Genomic DNA, 12991 nt, shown 5'->3' with positions numbered 1-12991 from the left:
CAAGTCCTGGGTCCTGCCTTAAACACTTTCACCTAGTTTTTCTCTTTTGGAGAGAGGTTAATGCTGCCTGGGTCTAGGGCTGAGGATGCGCTCTGGCTCAGAGGTGGGATCTAGAATTGGGCGTGCATATGTAGACAAGTCTCAGGGATGTTTTAAGGCTGCAGGATTGGGTGAGTGATGGAATGGGGATCGTTGAAGGAGGTGGAGGTGTGCCGGATACCCAGGATGAGCTGGATAATGAGGTGATGCTCAGAGAACACAGGAGTGAGTATGACAGACGAGAGTGAAGGATAGCTTGAGGTATTGAACCCCAGCAGAGCATCCTGAGTTAACCAGGAGTTGCCTGGTGTCTTGGGTTATGTGCCATAGAAGCAGAGCCTGAGTGGAATCTCTTGTACTGAGGGAGTGCTCTCAGGAGAAGGGGACTGAGGTAACTCAGCTTCCATGAGCTTCAAGTTGGGAGAATCCAATCAGGTGTTGAATGTGATGTTATTAAGTCCATCGTTAGGAGCAGTTCCTCATCTCCCAGGTTGCAGGCTTGTTTGCTGCGTACACCTGGCCCTCTCTGGAGGAGCTGAAGTTTGCCACTGGAAGCCTTTGATGCTGGAGCTGGTTCAGGGTGGAGAGACTGCGTGTGGCCAGGACATACTACACTGGCCTAGTTTTTCCTCTTTCAGCCTAAATCCCAGCAGTTACATTGGTTGTCTGTAATGGTTCCTTCCACAGCACTGTTCCCGGGAGCCCACACACAAATTTTGTCTCCTTTTGTGACGGCTGCACTTCTTTGGCTGTTTTATTTCCAGTGCTTTGACCCAGGCATCTGAATGCAGATGAGGTTGCTGAATCATTTGGTGTCTCTGGCTAACACATAGGGGCATGAGTAGAGCTCTAGAATCACCATGCCTTCCACTCAAGGTGCAGAATCTGCCTGTGGTGCTTGAGCTGTGGTTGTCCCTGGAGGAGAATTACCGTGGCTTCCCCAGGCAGATGAGGATCACAAGGTGGTGCCTCAGCCCTGAGGAGCGAACTGCAGGGCACAGACAAGATCCTGCATATGGTCATCAGGCCTGGAGGGAAGGACGACACCAGGTTCATTGACTCAAGCTGGTGACATCAGCTCTGAGCCCAGGAGTTCCAGACCAGCCTGGGCAACTTAGACCTCGTCTCCACAAAAGAATGAAAATAAATTTAAAAAAAAATAGGCTGGGTAACAGTGACTCACGCCTATAATCCCACCACTTTAGAAGGCCAAGGTAGGTGAATCACCTGAGGTCAGGAGTTCAAGACCAGCCTGGGCAACTTAGACCTCGTCTCTACAAAAAAATGAAAATAAATTAAAAAAAAATAGGCTGGGCACAGTGACTCACGCCTATAATCCCACCACTTTAGGAGGCCGAGGTGGGTGGATCACCTGAGCCCAGGAGTTCCAGACCAGCCTGGGCAACTTAGCCCTCGTCTCTACAAAAAAATGAAAATAAATTTTAAAAATAGGCTGGTCACAGTGACTCATGCCTATAATCCCACCACTTTAGGAGGCCGAGGTGGGTGGATCACCTGAGGTCAAGAGTTTGAGACCAGCCTGGGCAACTTAGACCTCGTCTCTACAAAAAATGAAAACAAATTTAAAAAAAATAAATAGGCTGGGTACGGTGACTCACGCCTATAATCCCACCATTTTGGGAGGCCAAGGTGGGTGGATCACCTGAGGTCAGGAGCTCGAGACCAGCCTGACCAATGTGGCGATATCCCATCTATACTAAAAATATGAAAAACTAGCTGGGTGTGGTGGAGAGCGCCTGTAATCTCAGCTACTCAGGAGGCTGAGGAAAGAGGATTGCTTGAACCAGGGAGACAGAGGTTGTAGTTAGCTGAGATTGTGCCGCACTACTCCAGCCTGGGCGACAGAGTGAGACTATCTTCAGTCAGTCAATCAATCAATCATCCTCATTTAGCAACTTGTCAAAATGAGAAAATCCAGTGAAGATTCAGTGCCAGGCCCTGATTTAGTATTCCTTTCCCTGCTCCCTTGATGTCTTTCTATACAGAGCTGCAAGTTGATGGCGGGTGGCAGGCTTCATAGGGCTGGATTTTTCCCAGTCAGCCTCCAGGAAGGGTAAGAGACTAGTGGCTTCACATGTCACAAAGTGGAACTGGAAGTTTGGGTTCCTGACAGAAGCTGAGGAGCAGGAATCTATTCCCCACTTACCCCTTAGCTTGGGCTTAGCCTCAGCCCCCACCCTGCTGTTCCTCCACCCTGTGCGTATTCTAGAGCAGTAGGGAGAATGGACCTCTGATGCTGAAAAATAAGAATGAGGGGCTAGAACTCCAGTCTCACGTTTTCTCTAGTCAAATGGCAAATGTTTATTATTCATGAATACTCTGGCTCTGTTAATTCAGGTCTGTGTTCCTTTACTTTTATAAAGGAACTGTTACTTCTCTTTTTTCATATATTTTGTACATATATTTGTTTCATAGGTTCTGTATTTTCATATATTTTGTAGCTTTTATTTTTTGTTTATTTTTTGAGATGAAGTCTTGCTCCGTCATCCAGGCTGGAGTGCAATGGTGCCATCTCGGCTCACTGCAGCCTCTGCCTCCTGAGTTGAAGCAATTCCACTGAAGTAGCTGCTGTTACTCTTAACATGGATACTTTTTTTTCTTTTCTTAAGAAACTAAAAGACTTGCAGTTCTCAATTGATTATTCAGTCTGTGGTCTTCTGCTGAGGAAGGGCACAGAATCTCATCTCCAGGAGCATGGAGCTCTGTCAGGTAGGATTCTGCTTCCTGAGCCCAGAGCTTATTCTCCTGTGTGATCAGAGGCTTTCACAGCATCCACGTTGGTCTCCAGATCAGACCTATCATGCTTGTTCCAGAGACCTTCACATGAAAAGGGAAATTATAAACAAGTGTCCAGGAGACACCATTCTGCAGGGATCCTACCCTCTCTTAATAATCTCCATGGCCACAGAAATACCCTGGGATTTTCCCAGGAGCTAGCCACCACACAGGCAGATGATGAACTTTGGGCAGAACCCCCAGCCCTAGCCCTCACTCTGATATCTGTCTTGCCCAAACTGCTCTCTTCAAGGGCTCATGTGCTGGTATCTCCCGAGATTCTGCATGTCAGTGTGTCTCTGTGCTAGTGTAACTGATTTAGAAAGTGGGAAGAGCAATAGGCAAAGGGCAGGATACTGGAGGCTGGGTCTAGTCTCCCCTTACCTGATGTATGTCGCTAATTTTCCCAAATAATGATAAAAATGAATTGATCTCTAGGCAGCAGAGAAACAGGAGGACCCCTAGACTACATAGTAAGTAGAAAATGAAATCAATGCTGCATGTCATTTGGATTGAGCTCAGCCCTGAGTCACAAAGTCTCTTCAGAACAAAGGAATCGTTCTCCCTTTTCTGAAGCTGACTGTGGCCTTGGGCAGCCTGGCATTGAGAATTCTCAGCATGTTCATAGCGAGCTTGCATCACACATCAATGGAACAGTCCCAAAGGATTCTTAAGGGTGGAAAAAGACACTAAGAGAACATGAATCTGCAGCCCCTGTTAGACCATCTGGTCTAATTGATACTACTGTTAGCAAGCGAAAGGAGCTCTCTCCCTGAGGCACTAGAATCCAATATTTTGACACCAGGTTTTTGAGAAAGAAAAGCTTTTTATTGTAAGTTGACCCACAAGATGAATCAAACTCAAATTTCTCTCTATGTGCTGACTTTAAGGCAGTGATTTAATTATAAAACGTTTACGAGGTGGATTCTGGGGTTCTCAGGTAAATAGTACAAGGAAAGGAGAGGTCTGGAAAGTCTTCAGGCATGCACAGTTCTCTTCATGTCTCCTCATGCATGATGTGCAAATTTACAGGGAGTTAGTATGAAACATGGTGTGGAAATTCAGGCTGTGACATCAGCATGCTTGCTCTGTGCAAACTCCATTTGGCCATATTGGTTTCAACCAATTTTGGCCAGTTTTGTAGAGGGAGTTTGAGGATTTCAGGAAGTTGTTTCTTATATGCTGTTCTGTAAATTAATAATTTGTGTCAGTCACTGGTTTATTTAACTCTTTGGGCATGGGTTCACTACCACCTGTCCTGACCCCACTTGATCTTTCCTGGGCCTCCCTTACGTTCCATCATTCTCTCATCATACTTTGCTACACAAATAACTCCCCTGCTATTCTGTATGTAACCCAAATATCAGCTGTACTGCTTCATCTCTTAGATATCTATACATACTCTGACCTAATCAAAACCAGAAATTGTGGGGCTGAAAAAGCCCATGTGTGAAACGAGAACAGCAATAGAGAGGGGTAGCAACAGTGTTGAACAAGCAGAAGAAAGAATTTGTGAACTCGAAGATAGTTTATTTGAAAATACATGCTCAGAGGAGAAGAAAGAAGAATATAAAAAAGAAAGTCATCAGGATGCATGGGACAGCATCAAAAGAGCCAGGTTCCCATTATAGGATTTCAAGAAGGAAAAGAGAGAGAAGGGTATAGAAAACTTATTTAAACAAATAGTAGCCAAAAGTGTCCATATCTGGGAAAATACATAAATGTCTAGGTGTAGGAAGCTTAAAGTTCTCTAGTTTAAATTCAGATAAGACTACAGCAAGACATAATAAATTGTCAAAAATCAAAGACAAAAGCAGAGGGTTTTTTGTTGTTTTGAGGCAGTCTTGCTCTGTTGCCCAGGCTGGAGTGCAGTGGCACCATCTCAGCTCATTGCAACCTTCGCCTCCTGGGTTCAAGTGATTCTCGTGCCTCAGCCTCCCAAGTAGCTGGGATTACAGGTGTGTACCACCGTACCCAGCTAATTTTTGTATTTTTTAGTAGAGACAGGGTTTCACCAGGTTGGCCAGGTTGATCTTGAACTCTTGACCTTGTGATCCACCTGCCTCAGGCTCCCAAAGTGCTGGGATTACAGGCATGAGCCACTGTGCCCAGCCTTTATCCACTTTTTATTTAAACATTGCCTCAAAACCCATTAACAACTTAAACATAAGGTCTGAAACTATAAAACTACAAGGATAATTCATAGGGGAAGAGCTACATTATATTGATTTGAGGAATGATTTTTGGATATGACCCCAAAAGCACAGTCAATGAAAGCAAAAAAAGACCATTGGAATTATATCAAAAACTTCTGTACCGCAAAAGAAACTCAACACAGTGAAGCAACCATCAACAGAATGGCAAAAAATAGTTGGAAACCTTACCAAGAGGTTTATATCCCAAATACATAAAAAACTCAAAAAACCCAATAGCAGGGAAACAAATACCTTGCTTTAAAAATGAGCAAAGGTTGTAAATGGGTATTTATCCAATGAAGACATACAAATACCCAAAAGGGATACGGCAGAATGCTCAAAATCACTAATCACAAGGGAAATGCAACTCAAAATCACAAGATATCATCTCACCACAGTTAGAATGGCTACTATCAAAAAGACAAAAAATAAAAGTGCAGGCAAGGATGTGGTGAAAAGGGAACACTTACACACTCTTGGTGGGAGTCTAAATTAGTACAGCCATTATGGAAAACAGCATGGAGGTTTCTCAAGCAATTAAAAATATAATTAATATACTAGCCAACAATTCCACTGCTGGGTATATATTCAAAAGGATAATAAAATCAGTATGTCAAAGAGATATCTGCATCCCATGTGATATGGTTTGGCTCTGTGTCTCCACCCACATTCTCCTGTTGAATTGTAATTGCCAGTGTTGGAGGAGGATCCTTATGGGAGGTGATTGAATCATGGGGGCAAACTTTCCCTGGTTATTCTTGTGATATAGTTCTCATGCGATTTGGTTGTTTGAAAGTGCATAGCTATACAGACACAGTGGCTCACACCTGTAATCTCAGCACTCTAGGAGGCCGCGGCAGGCAGACCACTTGAGGTCAGGTGTTTGATACCAGCCTGGGCAATATGGCAAAACCCCGGGTCTGCTAAGAATACAAAAAAGTTAGCCAGGCATGGTGAGGGGTGCACGCCTGTAATCCCAGCTACTTGGGAAGCTGGGACAGGGTAATCGCTTGAAGAAAAAAAGAAAATAACACTTTGCTTTTCACTCTCTCTCTCCCCTGCTTTGGCCATGTGAAGACTGTGCCTGCTTCCCCTTTGCCTTCCACCATGATTTTTAAGTTTCCTGGCGCCTCCCCAGGATCAGAAGCCTGGACAGCCCACAGAACCAAGAGCTGCTTAAACCTCTTTTCTTTATAAATTACCCAGTCTCAGGTATGTCTTTATAGCAGTGTGAGAACAGACTAATTCACCATGTTAATTGCAGCATTAGTCACAATAGCCAAGTTACAAAATCATCTAAATGTCTATAAAGAAATTAATGGTTGGCCGGGCGCGGTGGCTCAAGCCTGTAATCCCAGTACTTTGGGAGGCCGAGGCGGGTGGATCACGAGGTCAAGAGATCGAGACCATCCTGGTCAGCATGGTGAAACCCCGTCTCTACTAAAAATACAAAAAATTAGCTGGGCATGGTGGTGTGTGCATGTAATCCCAGCTACTCAGGAGGCTGAGGCAGGAGAATTGCCTGAACCCAGGAGGCGGAGGTTGCTGTGAGCCGAGATCGCGCCATTGCACTCCAGCCTGGATAACAAGAGCGAAACCCCGTCTCAAAAAAAAAAAAAAGAAAGAAATTAATGGATAAATAAAAATGTTATTTAGACAGAATCTAGTGCTGTCATTTGCAGCCACTTGGATGGAACTAGAAATTAGTAGGTTATGTGAAATAAGCCAGGCACAGAAAGACAAAGGTCACGTCTCACTCATATGTGGGAGCTAAATAAGTGGATCTTATGGAGATAGCATGTAGAATGATGGTTACTACAGGCTGGAAAAAGTTGGGGCAGTGGTGAAGAAATTTTGATTAATTAGTACAAGAATATGTTTAGATAGAAGGAATAAGTTCTACTGTTAGCACAGTAATTAGTGTTAACAATAATTTATTGTATATTTCAAAATAGCTAAGAGACTGTCTAAAATGTTCTCAACACAAAGAAATGATAAGCATTTAATGTGATGGATATCCTAAATTCCCTGATTAGCTCATTTTTTGCTTCAATAAATGGGATCTTGTTCTGCCACCCAGTGGCGATCATGGCTCACTACAGCCTTGAACTCTGCTCTAGGGATCCTTCCACCTCAGCCTCCGGAAGTGCTCAGGTTACAGGCATAAACTACCTTGCTCAGCCAAAAGGGGCCAAGAGGTGGGATCACTGAAAGGTGTTATGTGAGAAATTTTGTGCTGCTACCAAATCCAAATGTTGACGTGCCCCAAATCTCCAGTACCTTAGAATGTGACTGTGTTTTGGGATAGAACCTTCGAAGGGTGATTACATTAAAATGAGGGTGTTAGAGCGGGAGCCAATCAATCTGACTGATGTTCTTATAGAAAGGGAAAATATGTAGAGAGAAACACCAGAGTGTCGTGCACATAAAGACTGTGAGGACACTTTGTAACGGTGACCATCTGCAAGCCAAGGAGAAAACAGCAAGCCTGCCTTCACTTCAGTCTTGAACTTCCAGTCTCCACAACACTAAGAAAATTAATTTCTGCTGTTTACGCTACACAGTCAATGACATTTTGTTATGGCAGCCCGAGCAGATTAATACACAAGGTAAGAATCTGCCTTTTCTTTTTTTTTTTTTTTTTTTTTTGAGACAAGAGTCTGGCTCTGTCGCCCAGGCTGTAATGCAGTGGTGCAATCTCAGCTTACTGCAACCTCTGCCTCCCAGATTCAAGCAATTGTCCTGCCTCCGCCTCCCTAGTAGCTGGGATTATAGGCACCCATCACCACACCTGGCTAATTTTTTTATTTCTAGTAGAGATGGGTTTTGCCATGTCACCCAGGCTGGTCTTAAACTCCTGACCTCAAGTGATCCACCTGCCTCAGCCTCCTGAAGTCCTGGGATTACAGGTGTGAGTCACTGTGCCCAGCAGAATCTCCCTTTTTGATGCTGACACCTCTACGAGTTTCTCATAATCTCTCCTTCTCATGAGTTCCAGGTTAGGGAACATTACAAGCCTGTAATCCCAGCACTTTGGGAGGCCGAGGCGGGCAGATCACATGAGGTCGGGAGTTTGAAACCAGCCTGACCAACATGGTGAAACCCGTCTCTACTAAAAATAACAAAAATTAACTGGGCGTGATGGTGGGGACCTGTAATCCTAGCGACTTGGGAGGCTGAGGCAGGAGAATCGCTTGAACCCAGGAGGCGGAGGTTGCGGTGAGCCGAGATTGCGCCATTGCACTCCAGCCTGGGCAACAAGAGGGTAACTCTGTCTCAAAATAAGTAAATAAATAAATTAGCTGGGTGTGGTGGCGGGTGCCTGTAATCTCAGCTACTCAGGAGGCTGAGGCAGGAGAATTGCTTGAACCCGGGAGGTGGAGGTTGCCGTGAGATGAGATTGTGCCACTGCACTCCAGCCCAGGCAACAGTGTGAGACTACATCTCAAAAAAAATGTTTTTAAGTACACGCATTAATCATGGTGTAAAGGAAACGGCATCATATGCGAACTGGATTTATTCATTACAATAGTGGCTCAATATTATTTTGGTAGCAGAAAGACTCATTTTTCGACGTGATAGGAAGAATAATACAGTGCAGAATTTAAAGTTTGTGGCTACTATGAGTAATGAATAATTACTTATATGTAGTGTGTAACTTGTCTCGGTAATAACATGTATGAGTTTCAGTTGGGTAAATTCATAGAAATATAATTATTGCAACATAAATTGACATCTGGTAACCTTACACAGACACTACCAAACAGTTTTCCAAAATGTTTATAACCATTTCAACACCCACAAGCAGTCCACGCGTTTTTTTGTAAAACTTGATTATTTCCTGTCATTTTCATTTGAGCTTTCTGGGTGATGTATTGCATTACCGGGTAGTGGTTTGATCTAAATTTTCCTGATTACAAATGACATTGGTTACTTTTCACATATTCATTATCCATGGAATAACTTATTCTCCTTTCTTAAAATCTTTCAGGCCGGGCACGGCGGCCCACGCCTGTAATCCTAGCACTTTGGGAGGCTGATGTGGGTGGATCACCTGAGGTCAGGAGTTCAAGGCCAGCCTGAACATCATGGTGAAACCCCATCTTTAAAAAAAAGAAAGAAAATCTTTTGAAAAAAATTAGCGACTTGGGAGGCTGAGGCAGGAAGGATAGAAGAGGAGACCTTCACGTGAAGGTCTGTCATTGTGGCTCAGGCCAGCCCTGGAAAGCATTTCATCACCACATGGATCATGCAGAGTAACTTCTTTCTTGAATTTGCATCTGGAATATTTGCCCATTCCTAATATGTGTTGTTTATTCGTTTTTCAAGGAATATAAGTCTTCCTCTCTCTTTCTCTCCCTCTCTGTTTGTATGTGTGTGTGTGTGTTCTGTTTCTGTTTCTATTTCTCTTACCCTGTGTGTGTCTGTGTGTGTGTGTGTGTGTGTATTCTGTCTTTGTCTGTTTTTCTCTCTCTGTGTCTTTAAGTGAGAACAGTTCTTAATTTTTATATAATCTATTATTTCATTCATATGGTTAATGTGTTTTCTGTTTTGTAAGTATTTCCTTATCCAGAGATGACAGAAATATCATTTTCCCCCTAAAACTTTTATTACTTGTCCCTAATCTCGAGATGAGCAGCTTATTCAGAATTGATTTGTTACATGATGTGCATAATGATTAAGGTTTCTCTTTCTTTCAATATGAGCAGGATAAATTTCAGGTTAGAGTGAAAATATTGGACTCTGCTTTCTTTGCATTTGCTCTCACTTGTCACTGCTGCCCTAGGCTAACACTCCCTATGTTAGCGCTGACTTCCCGTGAAATATACTGGTAATTTCTTACAACTCCTCCTGCCTCATAAAATTTCTAGCAATCTCACAAGAGCACACCACCAAAGTCATCCTTGGTGTCAAAACTCTACAATGAGGCTTTCTGCTCAGAGGAATGATTGTTGCTATAATTTAAAGGAAAATGTGCTGGCTGGGCGCGGTAGCTCACGCCTGTAATCCAAGCACTTTGGAGGCCAAGGTGGGTGGATCACCTGAGGTCGGGAGTTCAAGACCAGCCTGACCAACATGGTGAAACCCTGTCTTTAAAAAAAAAAAAAAAAGAAAAAGAAAACGTGCTGAATGAGAAAATAGCCTCCAGGAATGTGGCAATAGGAGTGATGTTGTTACCACAGACTACAGCTGGAATCCTGAGCAATTTCTCTTCTTTATTACTATCTTTTCTTTTACCACACTGTATGCAGGTCGACGTCTGCAGATTTGATTCTCCAGCACCTGATTATAGCCAACTCCTTGGTCCTCTCTAAAGGACAACCCCCAGACAATAGTAGCCTTAGGGTTGAAACATTTCCTCAATGATTTTGGATGCAAACTTCTTTTGTATATTCAGAAAGGGGGTAGGGGAATGTCCATTGGCACCACCTGCCTTTTGAGTGTCTTTTATACCGTCATGATCAGCCCTATGAACTCCAGGTGGAAGGATGTCAAAGTAAAAGCCCCAAAGTAAATTGACTTCTTCATTTCCCTTTTCTTATGCGTGGGTTGTATGTGTCAGGTAAATGGGGCAGCAAAAACATCACAAGAACAGAGATTTTGGATACTTCTCTGTTGTACACAATGAGAAAAATCACTGGCTCTGTCTATACAGCATTTATTGTGTTCCCTGAAGTTATATTTTCTGTGCTCATAATCTGGGCCAGTGGCTCTATGATTTTCATCCTGTATAGGCATAAGCAGCGGCTCCAACATATTCACGGGACTCATGTTTCCTCCAGATGCTGCCCTAAGTCCAGAGCCACCAAAAGCGTCCTTGTTCTGGTGAGCACCTTTGTATCCTTTTATACCCTTTCCTCCATCTTTAAAATTTTTTGTTGCTCTTTTTCATAATCTCAGTTGGTGGTTGATGAATATCTCTGACCTAATTTCTGTGTGTTTTCCAACTGTCAGCTCCTTCCTGCTCATGAGCCGTGACTTCACTGTATCCAGGCCTTGCTTTGTCTGGATAAAGAATAAAAAATCCCCTAATCTGCTGGGCGCGGTAGCTCACGCCTGTAATCCCAGTACTTTGGGAGGCCAAGGCAAGCAGACCACAAGGTCAGGAGTTCCAGACCAGCCTGGCTAACATGGTGAAACCCCACCTGTACTAAAAATACAAAAAGTAGTTGGGCATGGTGACGGACACCTATAATCCCAGCTACTCAGGAGGCTGAGGCAGAGAATTGCTTGAACCCAGAAGGTGGATGTTGCAGTGAGCAGAGATCATGCCACTGCACTCCAGTGTGGGTGACAGAGTGAGACTCTATCTCAAAAAAAAAAAAAAAAAAATTCCTAATCTTCTAAGAAAGATGTAAATTGTGAGTTTTTTTCATAATGGTTAGTTGTTTATGCATACATCAGAGTCAAAAAGTCTATACAAACCTTAGGGAAAAGTCTATAGAAAACATTAAGGAAAAGCCACATCTTTCTAAGATAGACTGTAATGAATATTGGGTTTCTTAGGCTGGTACCTATGTGGGCAGAGGGAGGTATATTTAGCAGAATTGTCTAATTCTGGTGCATGCTATCTCATTGACAGTAGTCTTAGTCAAACTTTGCTTGAAGAAAATTTATTGTATCTGGTTTTACCTCCAGCATCTGATGAATCAGAATGATTTGCTTATGAAAAATTTGCCAAAGGTGAATACAGTTAGTGGTGGGTATTGGTGGAAAAGAGTGTTCTGTGTGTTATCTGTATGTGTACATGTCTTATTGGCAAGGACATGTGCAGGTTTTGGTCAGGACTGTCCTTTTGTGAATGTTTATGCAAATCACAAACTTTGAATGATAGAAATAGTGTCACCTTTTGTGGCAGATGACAAAATTATTTACTGTATAGGGAAATAAGAGACTTGAGCCAATACATAAGAATAATTTTGGAGATCCAGGCCGGGCGCGGTGGCTCAAGCCTGTAATCCCAGCACTTTGGGAGGCCGAGGCGGGTGGATCACGAGGTCAAGAGATCGAGACCATCCTGGTCAACATGGTGAAACCCCGTCTCTACTAAAAATACAAAAAAAATTGGCTGGACATGGTGGCGCGTGCCTGTAATCCCAGCTACCCAGGAGGCTGAGGCAGGAGAATTGCCTGAACCCAGGAGGCGGAGGTTGCGGTGAGCCGAGATCGCACCATTGCACTCCAGCCTGGGTAACAAGAGCGAAACTCTGTCTCAAAAAAAAAAAAAAAACAAAAAAGAATAATTTTGGAGATCCAAGGAGAAAATTAATCCTGTGAAGCCTCGTGATCGCTAAACTGCCTCAAGAAAAGTCCTGAGGGAGGCCGGGCCCAGTGGCTCACGCCTGTAATCCCAACACTTTGGGAGGCCGAGGCGAGAGGATCACGAGGTCGAGAGATCAAGACCATCCTGGCCAACATGGTGAAACCCTGTCTCTACTAAAAATACAAAAATTACCTGGGTTTGGTGGCGTGTGCCTTGAGTCCCAGCTATTCAAGAGGCTGAAGCGGGAGAATTGCTTGAACCTGGGAGGCGGAGGTTGCAGTGAGCCGAGATCGTACCACTGCGCTCCAGCCTGGCGCTTGGCGACAGAGCAAGGCTCTATCTCAAAGAAAAAAGTGAGAGAAAGTGAGTTAGAAAATGCTTAAAAGTTAAATGAGGCCGGGTGCGATGGCTCAGGCCAATAATCTCAGCACTTTGGGAGGCCGAGGCGGGAGGATCACGAGGTCGAGAGATCAAGACCATGCTGGTCAACATGGTGAAACCTCGTCTCTACTGAAAATACAAAAATTAGCTGGGCATGGTGGCACAAGCTTGTAGTCCCAGCTACTCGGGAGGCTGAGGCAGGAGAATTGCCTGAACCCGGGAGGCCGAGGTTGTGGTGAGCCGAGATCGCGCCATTGCACTCCAGCCTGGGTAACAAAAGCGAAACTCCATCTCTTTTTTTTTTTTTTTTTTTTTT

General features: G+C 43.8%; 1 protein-coding gene across 1 annotated transcript in view; it reads left to right on the top strand.

The window, feature by feature from the left end:
* The first annotated feature begins 10154 nt into the window (after window positions 1-10154).
* Window positions 10155-12991, top strand: part of ZNF766 (zinc finger protein 766) — a 24044-nt gene continuing 21207 nt past the window's right edge. The window contains exon 1 of the mRNA XM_032264367.1: window positions 10155-10856. Within this exon, the coding sequence (XP_032120258.1) occupies window positions 10572-10856 (285 nt within the window). The 5' untranslated portion in view covers window positions 10155-10571. The remainder of the gene's footprint in view (window positions 10857-12991) is intronic.

The sequence above is a fragment of the Sapajus apella genome, unplaced genomic scaffold (genome assembly GCF_009761245.1).
Source record: "Sapajus apella isolate SASKATOON/1434 unplaced genomic scaffold, GSC_monkey_1.0 scaffold144, whole genome shotgun sequence".
NCBI lineage: Eukaryota > Metazoa > Chordata > Mammalia > Primates > Cebidae > Sapajus > Sapajus apella.
Note: the sequence above shows the minus strand (reverse complement) of the source record. Positions and strands in the feature narration are given on the sequence as shown.